At 33.2% G+C, this 19129-nt stretch overlaps 1 protein-coding gene across 1 annotated transcript in view; it reads left to right on the top strand.

The window, feature by feature from the left end:
• Positions 1 to 19129, top strand: part of TRMT11 (tRNA methyltransferase 11 homolog) — a gene marked incomplete at both ends in the record, with an annotated part of 46235 nt that overhangs the window by 14423 nt on the left and 12683 nt on the right. Inside the window, 6 exons of the mRNA XM_084258140.1 lie at positions 969 to 1125; positions 7014 to 7094; positions 9672 to 9836; positions 11139 to 11211; positions 11304 to 11435; positions 16394 to 16514. Coding sequence (XP_084114266.1) covers positions 969 to 1125; positions 7014 to 7094; positions 9672 to 9836; positions 11139 to 11211; positions 11304 to 11435; positions 16394 to 16514 — 729 coding nt within the window. The remainder of the gene's footprint in view (positions 1 to 968; positions 1126 to 7013; positions 7095 to 9671; positions 9837 to 11138; positions 11212 to 11303; positions 11436 to 16393; positions 16515 to 19129) is intronic.

Raw genomic sequence — 19129 nt, 5'->3', positions numbered from 1 at the left:
TAAGCAAGTTCTTTTTACCTGTTTTAGTTTGTTTCTTTAAAAATGAAATGCTGAGCCTTTATATTTGACTATTTGACTAAAGAACTTTAAAGTAGCTGGAGTCAGAACTACTGTATGTTTTTTAATCTGTGAAAAGTCTGTGGGTATGTGTGTGTTTTTCCAGAGGTTCCTATAAAGTGCATGAGACACAATAGACACACCTGGGACACTGACACAAGATTTCTTAGAAAGTCTAAACTTTTTTTTTAAATAAAGCAGTGAAAGACCAAGTGCTGTGGAGGGACCTCATCTGTGGCACTAACCCATCTAGGTTTACATTCTGAAAAGAAACTAAATTACTATGCAATAACAGTGAGTGAATGAGTAGAAGCTGTGCTTTTTCAATACAGAATGTTGTTTTTCAGGGGAGAAAAGTGATGGGCAAAGTTAACTCATTACCAACTCTGGAAAAATTGTGTAATTGAAATTTGGTTTGAAAAGTCAAAGGAAATGGCAGAACACTAAATAAAATATATTTGTCTATTCCTCATTCATACTTTCTTTTTTTTTTTTTTTTAAATAGAGGCATGTTTTATTTATTTATTTGTTTGTTTGTTTGTTTATACATGCACTGGGTACAGTCAGAAGCGTGGGAGGGTGAGAGAATTCACCAGAGGCAGAGCGGGGAGCAGAGCAGGCAGAAGGACCGAAGTACACTGCTGAGGGGAGCAGCGGGCGGCAGGAGAGGTCTGCGTGCCATGCGGGACCCTCCTCCGGTGGCCGGGGAGCAGCCGGGGATCGAAACTGCGTCGCAGAGGCCGCGGGCAGCTTCGCAACCCAGCGCTCAACCGCTGCGCCACCGGGGAGGCCCTCATTCATACTTTCTAACAGAACAAGTTTAGAGAAGTAGTAAGTGGAAATGGTTTTATTGTGAATGGTTATCTTAAATCTGTATACGTTTACTAATTTGAAAATTATTTCTGATCTAGATTGCAGATGGACAGAGAGAACTTATTGAGTCATACAGTGTCAAAAAGAGACACTTCATTGGAAATACCAGCATGGATGCTGGTTTATCATTCATCATGGCCAATCATGGAAAAGTGAAAGCAAATGATATTGTCTTTGATCCATTTGTTGGAACAGGTATTTTTATTTATTAATTAAGCCTGCATAGAAATAGATGTTGCTTGTATTAGTCAAGGCCATTGTAATATTTTTGCTGAGAGTTTAAATAGACAATCATCTTTTAAATATCTTTAGATAGTGGCTAAGAGACAATCACATAGTTGTGTAATAGCTTCATTGGAGGTTAACAATGTTGCTTCTTTAGAGGCAATACTGATAGAATTTTGTGGGTTTTTTTTTTTCCCCAAGTAAACCACTAGGGGGAAGCATACCATACATGGCAGTATTATACATTGTGGACATGTGAAGCTGTATTGATTATTTGAATAGAAATACTCTTGGGGCAAGAAAGACTTGATTAATTGGAAAATTTGAGTTATAAGGTTAAAAAAATGTATTCCTCTTTTAAATTGATAACCATATACTTAGATGGAGAAAAACAATTAATATGCCTTATATTTGATTTGGTTTGAAAAAGTTCATAATTAAGTGTAAAAATAAGGAAAGTGACTAAGTAGCAATGGGGTAAGTTTTAATCTGCTGTGACCTGGGTTCTGTGTACACTTGATTGGGATGTCTGTGTAACTAACACAGGGTAAGAAGCCTAAAATTCCAAGTTTGCACCTCACTCTTTGAAAACATTTTCCTGCTTTAACCAACCTTTGTCTGCTTTTGCTCATAACCAAAAAGTAGTCATATTTTGTTTGTCTGACTAAACCCATTGTGATTTAGACTATGTAGGAATTATGCTTGTGGTTGGTGTTCCCTGGAGCCATCTTTCCCAGTCCAAAACCTTATAAGCAGAGAGAGGAATCATTTGTTGAATAGTGAGTACATCAGATACTGTGCTATGTACTCTCAGTGTTGCTGTATTATTTAATTCTTGTATTAATTAACATAGAGGTACTTTTTAAAGTCTTCCTGAGGAGAATATGGCACCGGCAGGTTAAGTGACTTGTTCAAGGTTATATAGTATATAAGTTTCATGAGATTTCACACTCAAGCAGTCTAACTCCAGAGCTCATGCTTTCAGTTACTATGATAGGAACTGCCTCCCTCTGCATTCGGGTCTGTCATAAACTTATTTAGGAATATGCCCACTGTGATTAGGAAGATATAGTAACAAGGTTAAAAGATTTCCAGCTTGTGGAAGACTTTCTGGGTTTGTTGTTACATTAATACACAAGTGAATCTGTTCTTCCACTCCAACATGGTCTTCATTTATCCCACCTCCAGCACACGATCCATTTCTTTTTTCCTATGCTTTTTATCCTAAGCACCTCCCTCCACTTTCTGACATTTTTCGGGAAATAGTGAAAAACTTACAGAAAAGTTTTGCAGTTACAAGAATGTTTTGCAGTTACAAGTAATGCTTGCAGTGAATAATCTAGTGTGGTATATACTTTCCTAATGTTAGAGACAGAGCTCTAGGGTAAATTCCTGTAAGTGGAATTGCTGGGTTAAAGAGTATATGCATAATAGATTTATTCAATGCTGCCAAATTCTCCATTGTACCATTTTGTATTCTTGCCAGAAATATGAGAATCCTGGTCCTCCACAACCTCACCAGTAGCGTATATTGTCAAACTTTTGATTTTTTCCAATCTACTGGGTGAATGTTATCCCAACAAAGTGTTTGTACTTCACTTATTGTGAATGGATTCCAATAGTTTTTTAATATTTTAGGGGTCATTGAATGATCTTTAATGCCTTTTGCCCTGTTTTTTTGGTAGATTTTTTTGGTTCTCCTACTCCCCGCCCCTCCAATTTTTTTTTTAAGATTTATTTTATTTGTTTATGCACACAAGAACTGGGGTATAGGCCAGAGGTGTGAGGAGGTGAGAGGATTTACCAGAGATACTTGACATACACATATATACATAGACCAGACCACAAAATTTAATTACAGAGTTCTAGTATAGTGAAGTATCTTCCCTTGATCTGAATAAACTAAATATTATTAGTTTGCTAACTAATGCTAAGTGCCACAGCAGTCAAGCTATTGACTACTTGTAGTGTGCTAAGAGAAAAGGAGACTTGCCCCTCATTTGCTTTAGGGAAGCTCCTTAGAGTGGGTGATACAGATCATTTGTCTGTTTATATAGGACAATTAATAGGAAGTTAATTGCAATATCTAGCACAGTTCACATATAATAGAAAAGAGGAAGGTCTTTGCAAAGGTACTGCTAAAATACATTTTCATAGTTTGTATATAGCTTACGCATAATTTTTAACATGTTAGCTAGTTTTTGGTGATTTTTGTTTTGAAGCTGGTAATAGCTAATAAATGTGAATAGGCACAGTTCTTAAGTACACATTGTCCTTTTTCTTGAGCCTTTGTCTCATTGATGGGTAGTACCTTCTGAAGGGCTGGAGATATAAGTAGCCCTGTGCCCTCCTCCTTGGCCATGCTTTTTTCACAAATTGATATTTTTTCCTTTATTTCCTTTTCAAGTATTTCCAACCCTTTTCCATTTTAAAAGAACACAAATCAAAATGTATGCATTTCCCAGATACCTTCTCCACTGATCCTCATGACCTGTGATGTTTTGAAGGTTATAGTGTAAGTAAGGTAGAGCGCTTCTGGGAAACTGAAAAGAGAGTTATCTTATTTCCTGCCTAAATGGCTTTCCTTTTCCTTTTAGACAATCTGCTACTGTTGTGCAGAATGTTATCATTCACTACAAAAAATTTTCATTTGCAGTGATTCTCATTTTAGTAAAACTTTTTTTGTGTTGTGTATTTCCATTTTCCAAAGGGAGAAAAATATTTTATTACTAGGTCAGCTCTTAGCATTTAGGAAATACTGCTGTTCTATCATGAGCATGACTGAAGGAATCGTCAGTATTGATATGTTGAATTCCTATGAAGGTTTCCTGCTTATGATATGATACAAGATTTGTGAGTGACATACAACTCTTATTAACTCTTATTAATTAAATAATCAAGTAAATGTACATTTACTTCAATTGGTGCTGACCCCAAAACGATGGCATAGTATGGAGAAAAGAAGTGGGTTAATTCCTTACCTTGTCAGTTATTATGTGACTTTAGGCTACATTCTTAAAATAGTCCATCATTTATAAAATGGTTATAGTACTATATTGTGAGAATTCAGTGACATGACAAATGTATTTGAAATTCTAAGGAGGTGCTTGTCACATTGTAGATATTTAATTAACTGTAATGGTTACTGTTTTTTAATTATTAGTTTAAGAACTTACTTTTTTGGAGAAAGGTTAGATATGGGTAATATTGAGTGGTGAGGGTAAATACTTTGGCCACAAACTCATTTTCTAGTACCTTCTTTTACTAATTGCCAAGATATTAGTAGTTTGCAACTATTGGCAAATTAAGGCAGCAGAGAAATTGAGGATTAAAATTATAAATCTCTAGTTCTTTGGTTGTAATGAAAATAATTGGTACTGATGTACTAATATCTGCCTATTGCTGTATGTACTTGGTATGATTTAATAACAGCTATTTAGCTATTGCTCTCCCTTCTCCCTTACCCCTCTGGGGAGGGTCAACACCTTTAGTCATTGAAAATGCACCATGGAGTGTATTGCTTGGTCTCTTCTACCTTGAGGTAACTCATAGGTGTAAGGAAAAGAATGTAGCTCCTTTGAAATGCAGAAATAAAAAACCAAACAAACACCCAAGGGGTTGAAGCATCTTTGAATTTGCAAAATGATGGACAAAAGAGCCAGGTGTTGGGAAATTGCCCTGGTTTAGGTAGAAGACTGGTAGCAAAGAAGTAAGTTAGGAAAAGGATAATAACTTTCTGTAAGTCTGTGTAATAATCTCTGCTTCCCATTTGTCCACAACTTTTTCTAGTCTTTTTCCTGAGTCTATTTATCACTATTTTCTAGCAATATCCTTTTACTCAGGCTCCTAGTTTTGAGCTCTTTTTAAAAAAGGATAAAATATACTAGTGTCATCATTTTTTTTTCTTTTCTCTTAGCAAAACCAAAGTCCAGTCTCTCACTTTCATACTTTTGCAAAGATTTCCACTTAAATCTCTAAAGGTGGAAATCATAAATTAGTTTCTGTGTTGTAAATTCCACTTATTGTGTCCTTTTGCCTGTACTGTATTACCCCAACCTTAAAGTGGTTGCTATTTAAGTAATGAGGAATTAAAACACTGAATTGCTAGTCTAAGTTACATGTGTGGTATTTTTACACTTGATGTTGTACTGAAACATTGGGTGAGTCATGTTACCTGCTCTCTCAACACTTCACTCCTCTGTTTTTATTACTACTTCCACCAGAAAGCCTCCAAGGAAACGCCAACAAACGTATAACTAAAGGCAAAAAATGCTTCAATTTTGTTGAAAAAGCAATTAGATATTAACAGTGATTATTACCCTGTAACCAATTCAGAGAAACTATAATAATTTTATTTAAAACTTTAAAAGCATAAAAGGAGGGCACAAACTCAACTAACAGATGAAATCTAACAGATTATTCATCTCCTTTCAGCTATGTGCTCTAAATTGGTTCTTCTCAAAACTCACCTTAACCAAATGGATAAGGTTCTGTTTAAGGAAGCACAGCAAAGCTTTTCTGTTCCCCTTGTCAACTAGTTCTTCTAGGTGAGTATCTGCCTTAATTGGCAGAATTGTAGTAATTCCTCATAATTTGGGTTAAGTGATTTTGTGAGTCTTCCCAGTCATCACATACATTACCTTCCCTAAAGATGGACTGTTCTTTTGTAGAGATCTTAGTTCTTATTTCCTTATCGCTCACATGTTTTTTCAGTTACTATGAGGGGACCTAGATTTTTATTTCTGCTGAACTTTTAGTTCTACATTTCTCTTCTTCATGGACTTACACAGGAAGTAGTCAGGTGCAGTATTTTTCATGAGCAAAGTATTTTTAGTATATGCTATCAGACTCTGTTTTAAATGGCTATGGAAGGAACAGCATTAGTTTATAGATCCTGACCTTCTGGAGGCACTACCCATCTTAATTTTAGAGATTACATTTCAAAGGATATAAGGGAAATAGCCCTTATTTTTATTCCTTATCTGAGTCTACATATCTTGTCATCTAAAAATATATTTTTAGTTTCAGCTGTTCAGACTTGACCAAGCACTAAGGGAAGTTTAATTTGGATAATAAAAAAATGTGAAGTTTAATAAAAAGTATAATTATTAAAAGTTAAATTAAATTGAATTTTTTTCTTACAAAATTAAAAAATATTACCTTTTATTTTAAGGGAATTCATTAATTTTTAAATCTGTTAGGATTTTTCTTCATATGTATATTGGCCATACCCACCAAATTGCTTAGTCCAATCAAAATTTTCTTTGAATGATTTGGAACTTTTCTTCTTGTATTGGTTATAATATTAACAGAAAAGTTATTGTATTGTTCTTATGTGTATTTGATAATAGTTAATAAAACTTTTATATTTTAAAATTAGAGTTGGTTCACTGTTTACAGAAGTAACTATAACTTGTTCTAATATTTTAATACCCTCTTTAGTTACTTGAAACTCTGTGACTTTAGGAGGAATTGAGCCCAAATATATTTATTGCTAGCTATTTGTGTGGCAGCTGTCCATGCTTATTTGTAAGAAATGAGCGAGTGCTTTTGTGTAGATCTCTCAAAATTACATAAAAATGTTTATATATTATTTTAACCAAATAAAGGTATTTTCCTTAGTAGTACTCTTGAAAGCAGTGATGCCAGTGCATTTGTGATCAATGGAGTGGCATCTGCTCAGGGGTTCATTTAAACAGTCCTGGAACCTGCTAGATAAACATTATAGCCAGGACTACTGTCATTCTAGGGTACTCTGCCTGCAGTTACTTTGTAAGACTCTGAATCGTAGTAAGTAGGGGAAGAAACAAGAGTTTAGGACTTTCTGGTTAACAGAACATGCCTATGATTTTTTTCAGGTGGCCTTCTGATAGCATCTGCTCATTTTGGTGCATATGTGTATGGGACAGACATAGACTACAACACAGTTCACGGTTTGGGTGAGTACTGATGTTCTAGACGGTGTTATGGTCTCTGGTCTTGTAACAACTATACCTTTAAAATAATTTTCAATGGCATTAGATATATCTATTTCAAATGTTAAAATGCACAGTTGTGTTATAATTTTACTTATTTTTATAATAAATTTCATTGGGTATCTGCTTTTTATGAAGTCATCTAGTATGTATAAAGAGATCTGCTAGGGTAACACAAGGATGAATAAGAACAAGCCTTCCTTTCAGAAGTATTTGTGTTCTTAGCAGGAGAGATTAAAAAAAGAAGGTATACTATAAAGTTATGAACTTTAGGGTTGGGAAAGAATAAATAACAGAAAGGGACTACCATTCTGTAATCTACATATAAGTTTTAATAAAACCAGAGTGTTTTTATTTAAAGACTCTTTCTTTTATTCAGTAATCATTGAGTTTTTACTGGATTAATTTCTAGTCCTTGCATACCATATACATTTTTTAATTTTATAACTGACAAAAACATCTTTGAAATACTTACTGTATCTGTAACTTTAAAATTCTGCCTTAGATTGAGGGTAAATTTGAGCATCTGCTTAGCTTTTAAAATATTTGGAAAATATTTCAAATTCTAGAAGTTTCACTGATTACGTATGATTGAATAAATTGAATCATACTGAAAAAATGTTTCTTTGTAGCTGAATAGTATTAAAAATGTCAAGTGTCATTGATGATTTTGAAATTATATTTGTGTTGTTATTCCATTGCTGTAACTTGAATCAATCATTAGAAAACTTTTTATTTGCCTCATGTTATTATATTGGTGAAAATTTATTTTATTGTCTCTTGCTGAAGCAATTTGGTATGTTATACTTTATGACCTATATTTTTCCTTGTTTTGACTAAGGAATTCAGTGACATTTACTCTAAGGAAAATGAGTTATATTTTATCAAGTTTACCAAAATGGGTTGACCAGAAAAAAAGATACTGTTTGCAATTTGTTAGATAAAAAATAAGTGCTAATAATTAGTGTAGTTTGCTTTTAGAAGCAGTATGATTGTTTTAAGGAAATAGTTCTATATAATCTAATTGAATTTTTATTTATGCAACTTATGTTTCAAAGTTGTAACTGCCTGTCAGTTCACTAGGTAGAATTCTGATTGGGTAAAGTTTCCTAAAAACTAATCCAAGATGCTGTTGATTTTGTTCTCTGATTCTTACACTTCTAGTCTTTTACTGTAAGATATTCCCAAGTTTATTCTATTTTATAAATATAAAACCTTTTCCACCAACCTAGTATGGGCCTGCTAACTACCATTTTTCCCTTCTTCCTTTTGCCAACATGCTTCATATAAAACTAGTATTTACTTGCTGCCTTTCCTTGATCTCTCACTCTTTCCTGAGTTTTTCCCAGATTCCATATTCACCAAAAACTCTTACTAAGCACAGTCTACAGTATTTGGAGATGCTGATCTTTGTAAAGTACCCCTCTTAATTTTCTAGACAATGAGCTCATTGGTGGTACTTTCATTTCTTTGTTTCATCTCAGCCTCCTTATGACCCTATAGTTTTCTTTGACCTTTCTTACATGTTGCTTTACTTCAGTCATCTTTCTTTAACCCCTTCTCCTATCATGCTACATGTAAACATGATACTTTTTTTTAATTTTTGTTTTGTTTTTATTGTGAAATAGATCATAAAACAGAAGAGTATATAAAAATAGAATAATTATAGAACACACACTTATGTAAACACCACCTAGGATAATAAAAAAATGTCATTCTTATGGATTCAACGTAAATTTACATATATAGAAAGCGGTCTCCCAAATGTTTGTATATATTCTGGCCTGCAACCACCTGCTGAATTTGTTTTTTAGGTATCTCCGGCATATTAGGATTGATAAATCGCAAATGAATCTCATGTTTCTTTTTCAGTTTGTTTCTCTTCTTGGTTTCTGTGATCTTAAGTGATGATGTCATCATCCACTTGTGTCTCTTAAAATAGAAATTTTGAACTTCTTCCTTCAACCTTCCCTTTAATTTTTTACCAGTGATGTCTACATTTTGCTTCCCCTGTCCATGGTCACAGCTCCTGTATTTCCCAAGTTAGCTCTCTTTGTTTCTATTCCATTCATCTGATTCTTCACTATCTACATGGATGTGTTTGCTGATGAAGGCAAGGGACCAGGTTCTGTTCAACACGTATTTTTCTAGTATATGCTTTGAATATAATAAGTAGTGAGTGAGTCTTTTCTTGTTATTGTTGAAATAGTGTTGGTTTATGACATAGAAGTTTCAGGTGTAAAGCATTATATTTTGACATCTGTATATGTTGTGTTAAAGTTGCCACCAAAAGTCTAATTTCCACCCACCCACCCACTATAAAATTGATCTCTTATACCTGTTTTAACCACTCCCCATGTTACTGTTTAATAAGTTGAAATAAAAATAATTATATAATAAAACGAGAGTTTTAAATGAAAGCATTTTAGCAAATGTAAATTTAGATTATTTAAGCATTACTTTTAGTTAAATGACAGGAAGTAGGAATACTTTGTTTGATTTAGTATTTTCTTTGATATTTTCCTTTATATTTCCCTTCAGGAAAGGCTAGTAGGAAAAACCAGAAATGGAGAGGACCAGACGAAAACATTAGGGCAAATCTTCGTCAATATGGTTTAGAGAAATATTACCTTGATGTCCTGGTTTCAGATGCGTCTAAACCTTCTTGGAGGAAGGGCACATATTTTGATGCAATCATCACTGATCGTAAGTTTTCAGTACAAAAATAGGAGTAAGATTGTTTTCCTAAAGTCATTTATATTAAGTACAAAATTTATGAACACATAAAAAATATCAACTTGTCTTAGTATTTCCTCCACTCTTGACTTTTGTACAAAGTGAGAAGAAAATTATGAAGGTAGACTAGAATATAATTAAATTTTTTTTAACTATATAGATTAATTTGCATCCCTTTTATTTTTTAACTTATATTTTTGAGGTATATAAATTTGATTTTATATTTGACTGTAATTGGCTATTAGTATACTGACTGTAGCCAAAAGGTCGTTTGTAATTATGGTATCAGATTTCAAAGAAGAGTGTTTCATTTCTCCATGTGTAACCTTTTGTGTTTTTGTAGCCCCTGTTTTCACTGGCATCTCCTCTCTAGAATTATAAGAACTTTGGGATTCTGTGAACTGCTGGGCTTGTGAACCTGCTGAGCTTCAAAAATGTGTATGAGAGCTTGTTTTTCATGCTCATGAGTTCTTTAGCTTTTCAGGCATCCTATCTGAGAACAGCATTTACTTTTCTAGAGTATTTGGCAGTAAATCTGTAAGCAGTGGCAAAGTCATTTCTCAAACCATCCATCTCAGCCCTCTTCGGTTTTTTCTTGACTTAGATGGTTTCAAATCTAACAAAAGAAAAATTATCAAGGCATTGCAATATCAGTATTTATATACTTTATGAAAGTTGGATAATTTTCTATTCGGAGTCTGCTTTATTTTTCTCCCTTTGTATGTATATTTTTATGAGATATGTCATTTTTTTCTTATTGAGAGTGAGTTGTATACATTGTGGCCCTTTACCCCTTTATTTTGCTGTGTTTTCCTAAGAATTAGAGAGTCTCTTAGATAACGAAAGTATGGTTATTAAAATTAGTAAATTGATTTAATACTTTAATCTACAGTTTTTCATTCAGTTTTGTCTGTTGACCCAGTAATATGTTTTATAGCACGCGTTCCCCTAAAGATTAGTATCCAGTGTAGAGTCAGGTATTACATTTCCTAATATCTTCTATACCTCCTTTGATTTGTAACATTTTCTTAACCTTTCTTGAGATTTGTAACTTTTACATTTTTGGAAGAACATAGGCTCCTGCAAACCTCCTCCTCCCCCCATGTTTTGAATAGAATATTTCTCGCATTATGTATTCTCAGATGGAATATTACATAGATGATGATGTATCCTCCTCAGAGTGTCACATCTGGAGGCACATGATGTCCATCTGCTCCTCACTGATGATTAGGTGACTTTTAATAATCTGTGTTACATGTATTTTCTGTCTAGCTCCTTATGGTATCAGAGAGTCTACAAGAAGAACAGGTTCAGAGAAGGAAATACCAAAGGGGATGGAAAAGTGGTATGTGATTTAAGCACATTGCTTCTTTTCAGTGAACTTAGTTTAAGTTTTATAGTTTTACACTGATTTTGATATTTTGTTTTCTTTGTCAGTCCAGAAAGTCACGTTCCTGTTTCCTTGAGTTATCATCTGAGTGATATGTTTTTTGACCTGTTAAGCTTTGCAGCTGAGACTCTCGTACTAGGTGGAAGGCTGGTCTATTGGTTACCAGTGTACACACCAGAGTATGTAATATTAAATAATTTTGTTTTTGATATCATTTTTCTTGTGGTGTTTGTATATACCTAATTCATTCCTTATCTCTAATTGTATTCAGGGTATATATCTTTGTAATCAATGTGTATGAAGCCTTTTGTTTATTGTATATATATATATATAAAATACACCCCTTTTATTGATCTAATTGCTTTGACCTTTTTATTTGACATAAAGTTGGCAAGGTATGATTTGTGAGCCAAACATGGTCCTTAGCCTCTTTTTGAAACCATTTGTGCTAAGACTTACTTTCACAATTTTTAAAGTGTTGATAAAAAGGAAAGAAACAACATAGGGCAGAAATATGTATGTGACAGAAGTTCATATGACCCACAAATACTAAAATATTTGCAATTTGGCCCTTTAGAGAAAAAATTGCCAGTCCCTGTTGTGTACCACATTTAGCTCAATGCATGGTATATCATAACTGTTCAGTAGCTGTTTTGTGAGGTCACAGACAGATAATTTTTAACATCAAATGAGTGATTCTCTGTCTCCTGCTACTTAACTTTAATGTATGTTGGTAATTATGATTACTTTAAATGCAAGACATCTTTTTTAAAAGCCAAGACCAAAATAAAAACTATGCATATATTTAAAACCCTGATAATATTTAGCATTATTTGTCTGGGTTTTATTATTTAATAATAACTAATTATAAATAGAGCTCTTTTATCTTGATGCAAAACATTAAAAAAGAGAGGATCTTTATATTTAAAAAGGTAATACCAAATTCAAAATTTAGCAATTCAATATGCGATAGGAATTTTTTTTAAAAAAATCACTTGAATTTATAGGAATTATCAATCTGTTCTCTCTGTACATTTTTATAAAATACATAATTCTTTTACTTTTTGAGAGTGAGTTGTATATGTGCTGATCTTTTACCCCTGTATTTTAATGTGTATTCTTAAAAACAGGGATAGTCTATTTGATAGCCAAAGCAGAGTTCTCAATTTTAGTAAAATTGAATTTAGTAAATTCATTTACTATGAATATTGTGCAAAAAACATTTTCAAATAGTGTTAACTTGTTTGTCCTTTCACAGTGGTAGATGGTTCCTCAGCATTTGGAAGCCATGCTCATTTTTTGTTTGTTTTGTAAATGTATTAGAAATTGCCATGGCTCAACTTGATCATACATTTGTTTATCAGCTGATGAGACTACATATTCATTCCCATGCCTTTTATTTATTTTATTTATTTATTTTTTTACATAATAAATTTTATTTTTATATTCCCCCATACAATTGCAACCCCCCCATTCTGACCCCAATCCCTCCCCTCCCGCCCCCCACCCCCCAAAAAGTGTCTCTGGTTCATAGTCTTTTGTTGGTTTTGATTTTCACTTTCTTATAGTTATTCATTTTCCTGGTCCCTTATTTAAGTTTTCTAGATTCCTGCTATGAGTGAGACCATCCGGTATTTTTCTTTTTCTTTTTGGCTTATTTCGCTGAGCATGATCCCTTCCAGTGCCATCCATGTTGCTGCAAATTGCATGTGTTTATCTTTGTTGAATGCTGAGTAATATTCCATGGTATATATGTACCACATTTTCTTGATCCAGTCATCTATTTTTGGGCATTTGGGTTGTTTCCAAAGCTTAGCTATTGTAAACAGTGCTGCTATAAACATAGGGGTGCAGGTGTTCTTTGGAATTGATGTTTCTGTGTCCTTTGGGTAAATACCTAGGAGTGGAATTGCTGGATCATATGGAAGCTCTATGTTTAGTAGGTCCAGAAATCTCCACACAGCTCTCCATAGTGGTTGGACCAGTTTGCACTCCCACCAACAGTGTAGAAGAGTTCCTTTTTCTCCACAACCTCGCCAACATTTGTTGTTGCTAGTTTTTTTAATATGTCATGCCCATGCCTTTTAACAGTGCATTTATATTTTATTGCCAGTGATAATCTCATTTAATCTCTTCATTTTATAAATAAAGAAAATTAACTCCGAGAAATGAAATGACTTATATGCAGTTAAAAACTAGTTAGCTAATTTATTTCCTTATTCCCAGTACTGTGTTCATTTAATTCAACATCCTGCTAAATCTCACATACCTGGTATGTGCAGTTGTAGATGGGGTTTTATTAATATCAGCAAAGAGTATATTTCCTTGAAAAAGTGGTTCCTCCTTTACCAAGACATATACAACTGGTAAGCTTACTTGTATTTTTTAATTCAAGTGTCTGGGCTAAGATTTTTAAAATCTATTTTGCAGTTATTTCAAACTTACAGAAAAATTTAAGATTGTGCACAAAAATCTTCCATGTCTACCCTTATCCAGATTTTCCAGCTATTAAGACATATACTTAACCTGTCCCACTTCCCTTTATCCCACCTCACTTTGGCACATACCCATTAGTCTACATAAGTCATTGTCACTAGTTTTTTGGGGAACTATTTGAGGAGTTACAGATATGATGCCTCATCACCCTTACACATATTTCATTGTATTCCTCAAAAACAAGAACATACTTGTCAAACCACTTCCAGGTCTGGAATACATTGATAGCAACTATATTGGAGAAACCTGACAAGAGAATGCATGATCAGAGGATCAGCTTTAAGACTATCCAGTTCACATTCAAATTTTATTAATTGCAATCATCCAGGAAAATGGAGTGCAGTGACCCATCATGTCATTTTCCTCCAGGCTGGAATATTTTCTCAATCTTTCCGTTTGTATCCTTGACAGTTTTTTAGAGTACATGTCTTGTGTTTGGAAGGTTGACTCTAAAGCTGGATCCATCTGATGTTTCTTCTATGAACAGGTAAATGCTTTCTTGGTAGGAATACCACGAAAATAATACTGTGCATTACATCACAGAGTCAGCACACAAAGTCAGCCCCACTGACAGTCTTAAAGTTGATCATCTGACCATCTTGACCAAGCATTCTCTGTCAGGTTTCTCAACTGTGAGCCGTCATTTTCCCCTTTGATTAGTTTATCACAGGAACATGTCCCAAGATTGTTGCAGTGTCTTGTTTTTCATCTAAGCACTGCTTAGATGAAATTAAAAACTCTGTTGTCATTAAAAACTCTATTGTCAACAGCCCCTATAATGACTTTTCTGTTTGATCTTCTGCATCTGTAAGTTGTCATTCTACTGTAAGGAAGAGTTTTCTCCCCATTAATTTAGTAATTTGTGTTGGTATGAAGTTATTGATTCTTACATTATTCATCAGGTTATAATTTATTACTATCATTATCTTGTTGCTCAAATTGTCTCAGATTTGATCAGTGGCAGTCTCTTTGAGGTGGCTCCTCTGTGCTTTTGAAATATTCCCACTAGTTTCTGTGCTTTCTGGCATTTACTGTTTTGTAGTTTATTATTTAATTATAACAGAAATTATATGTGGTTAAGAATATCTTTTGTAGTTCTTTTATTCCTTGCTTTTAACAAAAAATTAAATTGGAGGATCTTTTAACTATTTCAGTGTTTCTAAAGACCTTAAAAAGTGACCAATGTGTAATTCTTTAGTAATGTCTTCATTTTAATAATTTCCGACAAGGGATGATTTCCAAATGCATATAACCAAAGGGATAATTTAAAAAAGTAAGAAAGGGGAGACATTCTTTTTTCCCCCTGTCTTAGATGTTTTACCAAGTAATACATTTTGTCCTGGTTTATGGCTAAGTGGTAAAATTCTGGTCATTTTCAAGATGAGGCTTAATTGTCAGCACACCTTAATTGACACTTTCCCAGGCCCTTTTTAGGACAGTTAATCCTTCATTTGTGCTCTCGGAATAGTTTAGCTTACTACTCGGAGACTTATCACATAAAATTATGTAGACTATATTTCTGGGTTTATTACGTCTAATATCAGCTATTTGTAAGTGACCTTGAAGATCTATGTAATGCTCATTTGGAAGGGCATAAATTCAACTGTGTGTTTTATGATAGAGGAGTTGGTAACCTAGTACATGAGTATAACAGTTTGAACAGCTTCCACATATCCATATAGTGACATTTTCTAATTGTTATAACGCACAGATAACTCTCTTGAAGTGATTAGAAATTTTGTTTCTTTGTGAAAATGTCCTTTAATAGAAATCCAAATGTTAGTGCTTGTAATAAAAATGATGACAAAGAAACCTAATGAAGTATGCCTCAGAGTTGGATTTGGGGATAAATCTTAATTGTAGTAAAATGAATTTTATAATGCCTTAACAGTGAAGAGAACATGTTTTTCATCCTTACTTATCAAACAGGAAATAGTTATTCCTTAAACTGTTTTTAGTAGATGCTCTAATCAACGCAAAATCTGTTTTTCAAATGAGAGTTAAAGTGCTGATAACATTTGGAAATAGTTGGCTTGAGGCATAAAAACTCACAGAAAAATGAGTGTCAAAACTGATACATGGAAAAGTGAGATTATATACATTTTAGTTTTTTTTTTTTTTAAATTGAAATACAATTTGTATATACTATGAAAGTCATTCTTTTAAAGTATATAACTCCATGGTTTTTAGAAAACCCACAGAATTTTGCATATCACCATTGTCTTTTTCCAGAACATTTTTGTTACCCCAAAATGTAACCCCCACACACATGAGCAGTCACCACCAATCTTTACCTATTATCTATCTATCAATCTATGGATTTGCCTATTCTGGCTGATTTAGGTGTTAAATAGATGATTTGATTGCAGGGGAAAAGTGATAAAAATGGGGCTTTAAAATAGAATACCATGCTATCCTGATAGTTTAGGCATAGTACAGATTTATAAGTTCTATTAAGGGTTTGCAGTCAATTAATTGAAATACCATTTTACAGATTATCGGTAGGTTATGTGGATAGTTAGGATGTGTGAAACGAAATGGTGTAAGATGTAGTGAGAAGTCCCATAATACTGGACAACCCCCATGATGATCCTGTGTGGGGTGGACATACAAGTGTTCATTACAGCTGTTCTTTCTTTAGATACACTGAAGAGATGGTGCCCTGCCACCCTTGCCTGAAACTCATTAGCAACTGTGAGCAAAAGCTTTCTAGTCACACATCAAGGCGCTTGATAACAATGGAAAAAGTGAAGAAATTTGAGGTAAGTTACCCTACAATTTTTCAGATAAATTTTGAAAGAATCAGAAGTAGATTTTCCTAGTTTCTCTATAATAGATTTTATAAATGTCAGTCCTTGCTTTTTAAAAACTGATGTATCCATTCAGTAAGAGGCAAAAATTGAAGACGTGTGGCATTTGGAGGGCATGAAAGGGATATAGAGGTTGAGTAGAATAAAAAGAGTTCACCTTAACTTCTCAGGGTTTATTTGACATTCTCATCACTGACCGAGTTATAAAACAGAGCACTTTTAAACAACTAGCAATATACTAGTTGCTAACTACTACTCTGCTACTAGTTACTGTTTTTCTACAAAGCAGAACCTACTTGTTTGCAGACTGTAATAAAGAGAAAATGTTGCTTTATAAAAGGGTCCTTGGCTCTGTAGGGCAAGCAGAAAAGAATGAAGTGTTAATTGCCTGAAGATTTTATCATACCCATCTCTACATTTGATTTCCTTCATCTGATTACAATTTATGTATTGTAATGAAAACTAATTTTTGACAGTTCTTTTTGCACATATTTTATAAACTTCTTTTTTTTTTTTGTACTTTTCATTTCCATTTTCTGTCTCTAGACTCTTACTACCTTATGCCTGGTTTATGCTGATATTCTAAACTATCTTCCTAAAAACACCTCATTCATTATGTCACTTATCTATGCAAAAATTTTTAGTGACTCAATTTTCAGTGTAGCATAGATTTTCATTAACAGGCTCTTATATTAGTGCATTTCAGGAAACATGTATTTAAGTAGTCTGTTGGCAACATAAACATACACAGATATATGTATTTATATTATATATGTGATATAATTAAAAGAAGAATATTTGGTATTCATTTTTAAAGCCAATACTGTAGTTTACATTCAAATGGTACATCCTTCAGGTCATGCTTAGCACTCATATTTATGTCATAATTATTCAGCAAGTTCTTGAAACTTACGTTTTAGATTACTATGTTAATAGTAAGCAGTTATTTTGCTTTGTATCAATAGTAGCACCTTGCTTCTCTTCAAGCTATCTCACTGGTCTTTACTGCTCACATTTTGTACCAGAGAGGTACTTAAGTTGTTTTTGAACATTAAATCCTGTTCTAAGGATGATGATTTACCATTAACATTTAAAATAGTAAGCAGAATTAAAAATTCCAAAAGAGTAGTCTTCAAATTGTTTGACACAGTAATAATCTGTCAGGGTGCCAATTTTGAATGACCAGCTTTTATTTAGATAGGCAGTAGAAACCTTCTGAACTAACCTCTATTTCATACTCAGTTGATTAACCAGTACTGTACTAGTCATTTCTATTCTAATGGCAAAATTAAGACCGGTTCTGGACAATTTCACATTTGCTTTCCTCTGAGTTTAATTTTTAATAGTCTGGTATATTTTTCCAGATTATAATATTTCTCTAAGTAAATGTGACAGAAGAAGTAATAATGTTTCAAGGATGCTTCTGAGAATTTTCTTCGTAGAAATTATAAAAAAGATTACTTAGATATTTTAAAATCTATAAAGGCAGTGTTTTTATTTTGTTTTGGTTGCTTGCTCTTTATCATTTTATTTTATCCTTTTCAAATTGATTTTAAAAAACAAGGAAAAAGACAAATGCTCAAGGATTATTTTGAAATGGTCTTCACTTTATAATACCAAATTTAATCAGTGAGTTTTAACTAGGATGAAGTTTACTATAATTGAAAATACTTTGTCATGTTAAATTAATCATGCTTGGTTTTCACTTAATTCCTTCACTTCTACCTTCTGTTTGTTTAAAGAGGAGTGTACATAATTGCATCAAGATCTTAGTCTTTTATAATGTAATTGATGACATAAAATCGTCAAACAGTTCTCATATGCGTCTAACAAATTATTCTTGAGCTTGTTCAGTGTTGTTGATCTTGGCAATGGAAAACTATTAATTTTAGATTCTTACACTTGTACACTGTGTCTTTTCATTCTTGATTTGTCACTTGTTAGATTTCACTTAAGTATAACTTTTGACCTACTTGATATTTTGTTAAAAACTGTTCTCCCTTTCCCTCCTTTTAAAATGTAAACATATGTAATAAATGCAAAAATTGTCTAAAGAATATGAATATTTTACAGAGTTTTATATCTGTATATTATTGGTTAGAGTTTTTATACTTGCTTGTTGAGCATTAGTAGTCTTGTTAGCCTTGTTGAAATTATAAAGATGCACAAGAGCCAAATTTTGTCATTACTCTCTGTTGACGTAGATGGAAATTGAAGTGAATGATAACACTTTTATATTATTTACAAAGCTCTCATATCCATTTAACCTTATTATTTTTGCCCATTTTAGAGATGAGGAAGTGGCCTGGGTCTGGCCCAGTTTGTTTAAATAGGAAGTGGTCAAGTTGAGAACAAAACTCCTCTTGTACTTGAGATTCTGTGTCCTTTTTCTACATCTTTTTCCTCTTAACTAAAACACATTGCTACCTTTAAAATATGCCAGGATTCAAAGGGAAATACTCTCGAGTGGCATGTTACTAGTTTCTAAAAATAGTATTTCTTTGTTTCTTGTAGGGCTAGGGTAGAATGTGACTTGTTTTACCAGAACTCATTTTTCCTTTCCATGC

Source organism: Talpa europaea, assembly GCF_964194135.1.
Source record: "Talpa europaea genome assembly, chromosome: 2".
Taxonomy (NCBI): domain Eukaryota; kingdom Metazoa; phylum Chordata; class Mammalia; order Eulipotyphla; family Talpidae; genus Talpa; species Talpa europaea.
Note: the sequence above shows the minus strand (reverse complement) of the source record. Positions and strands in the feature narration are given on the sequence as shown.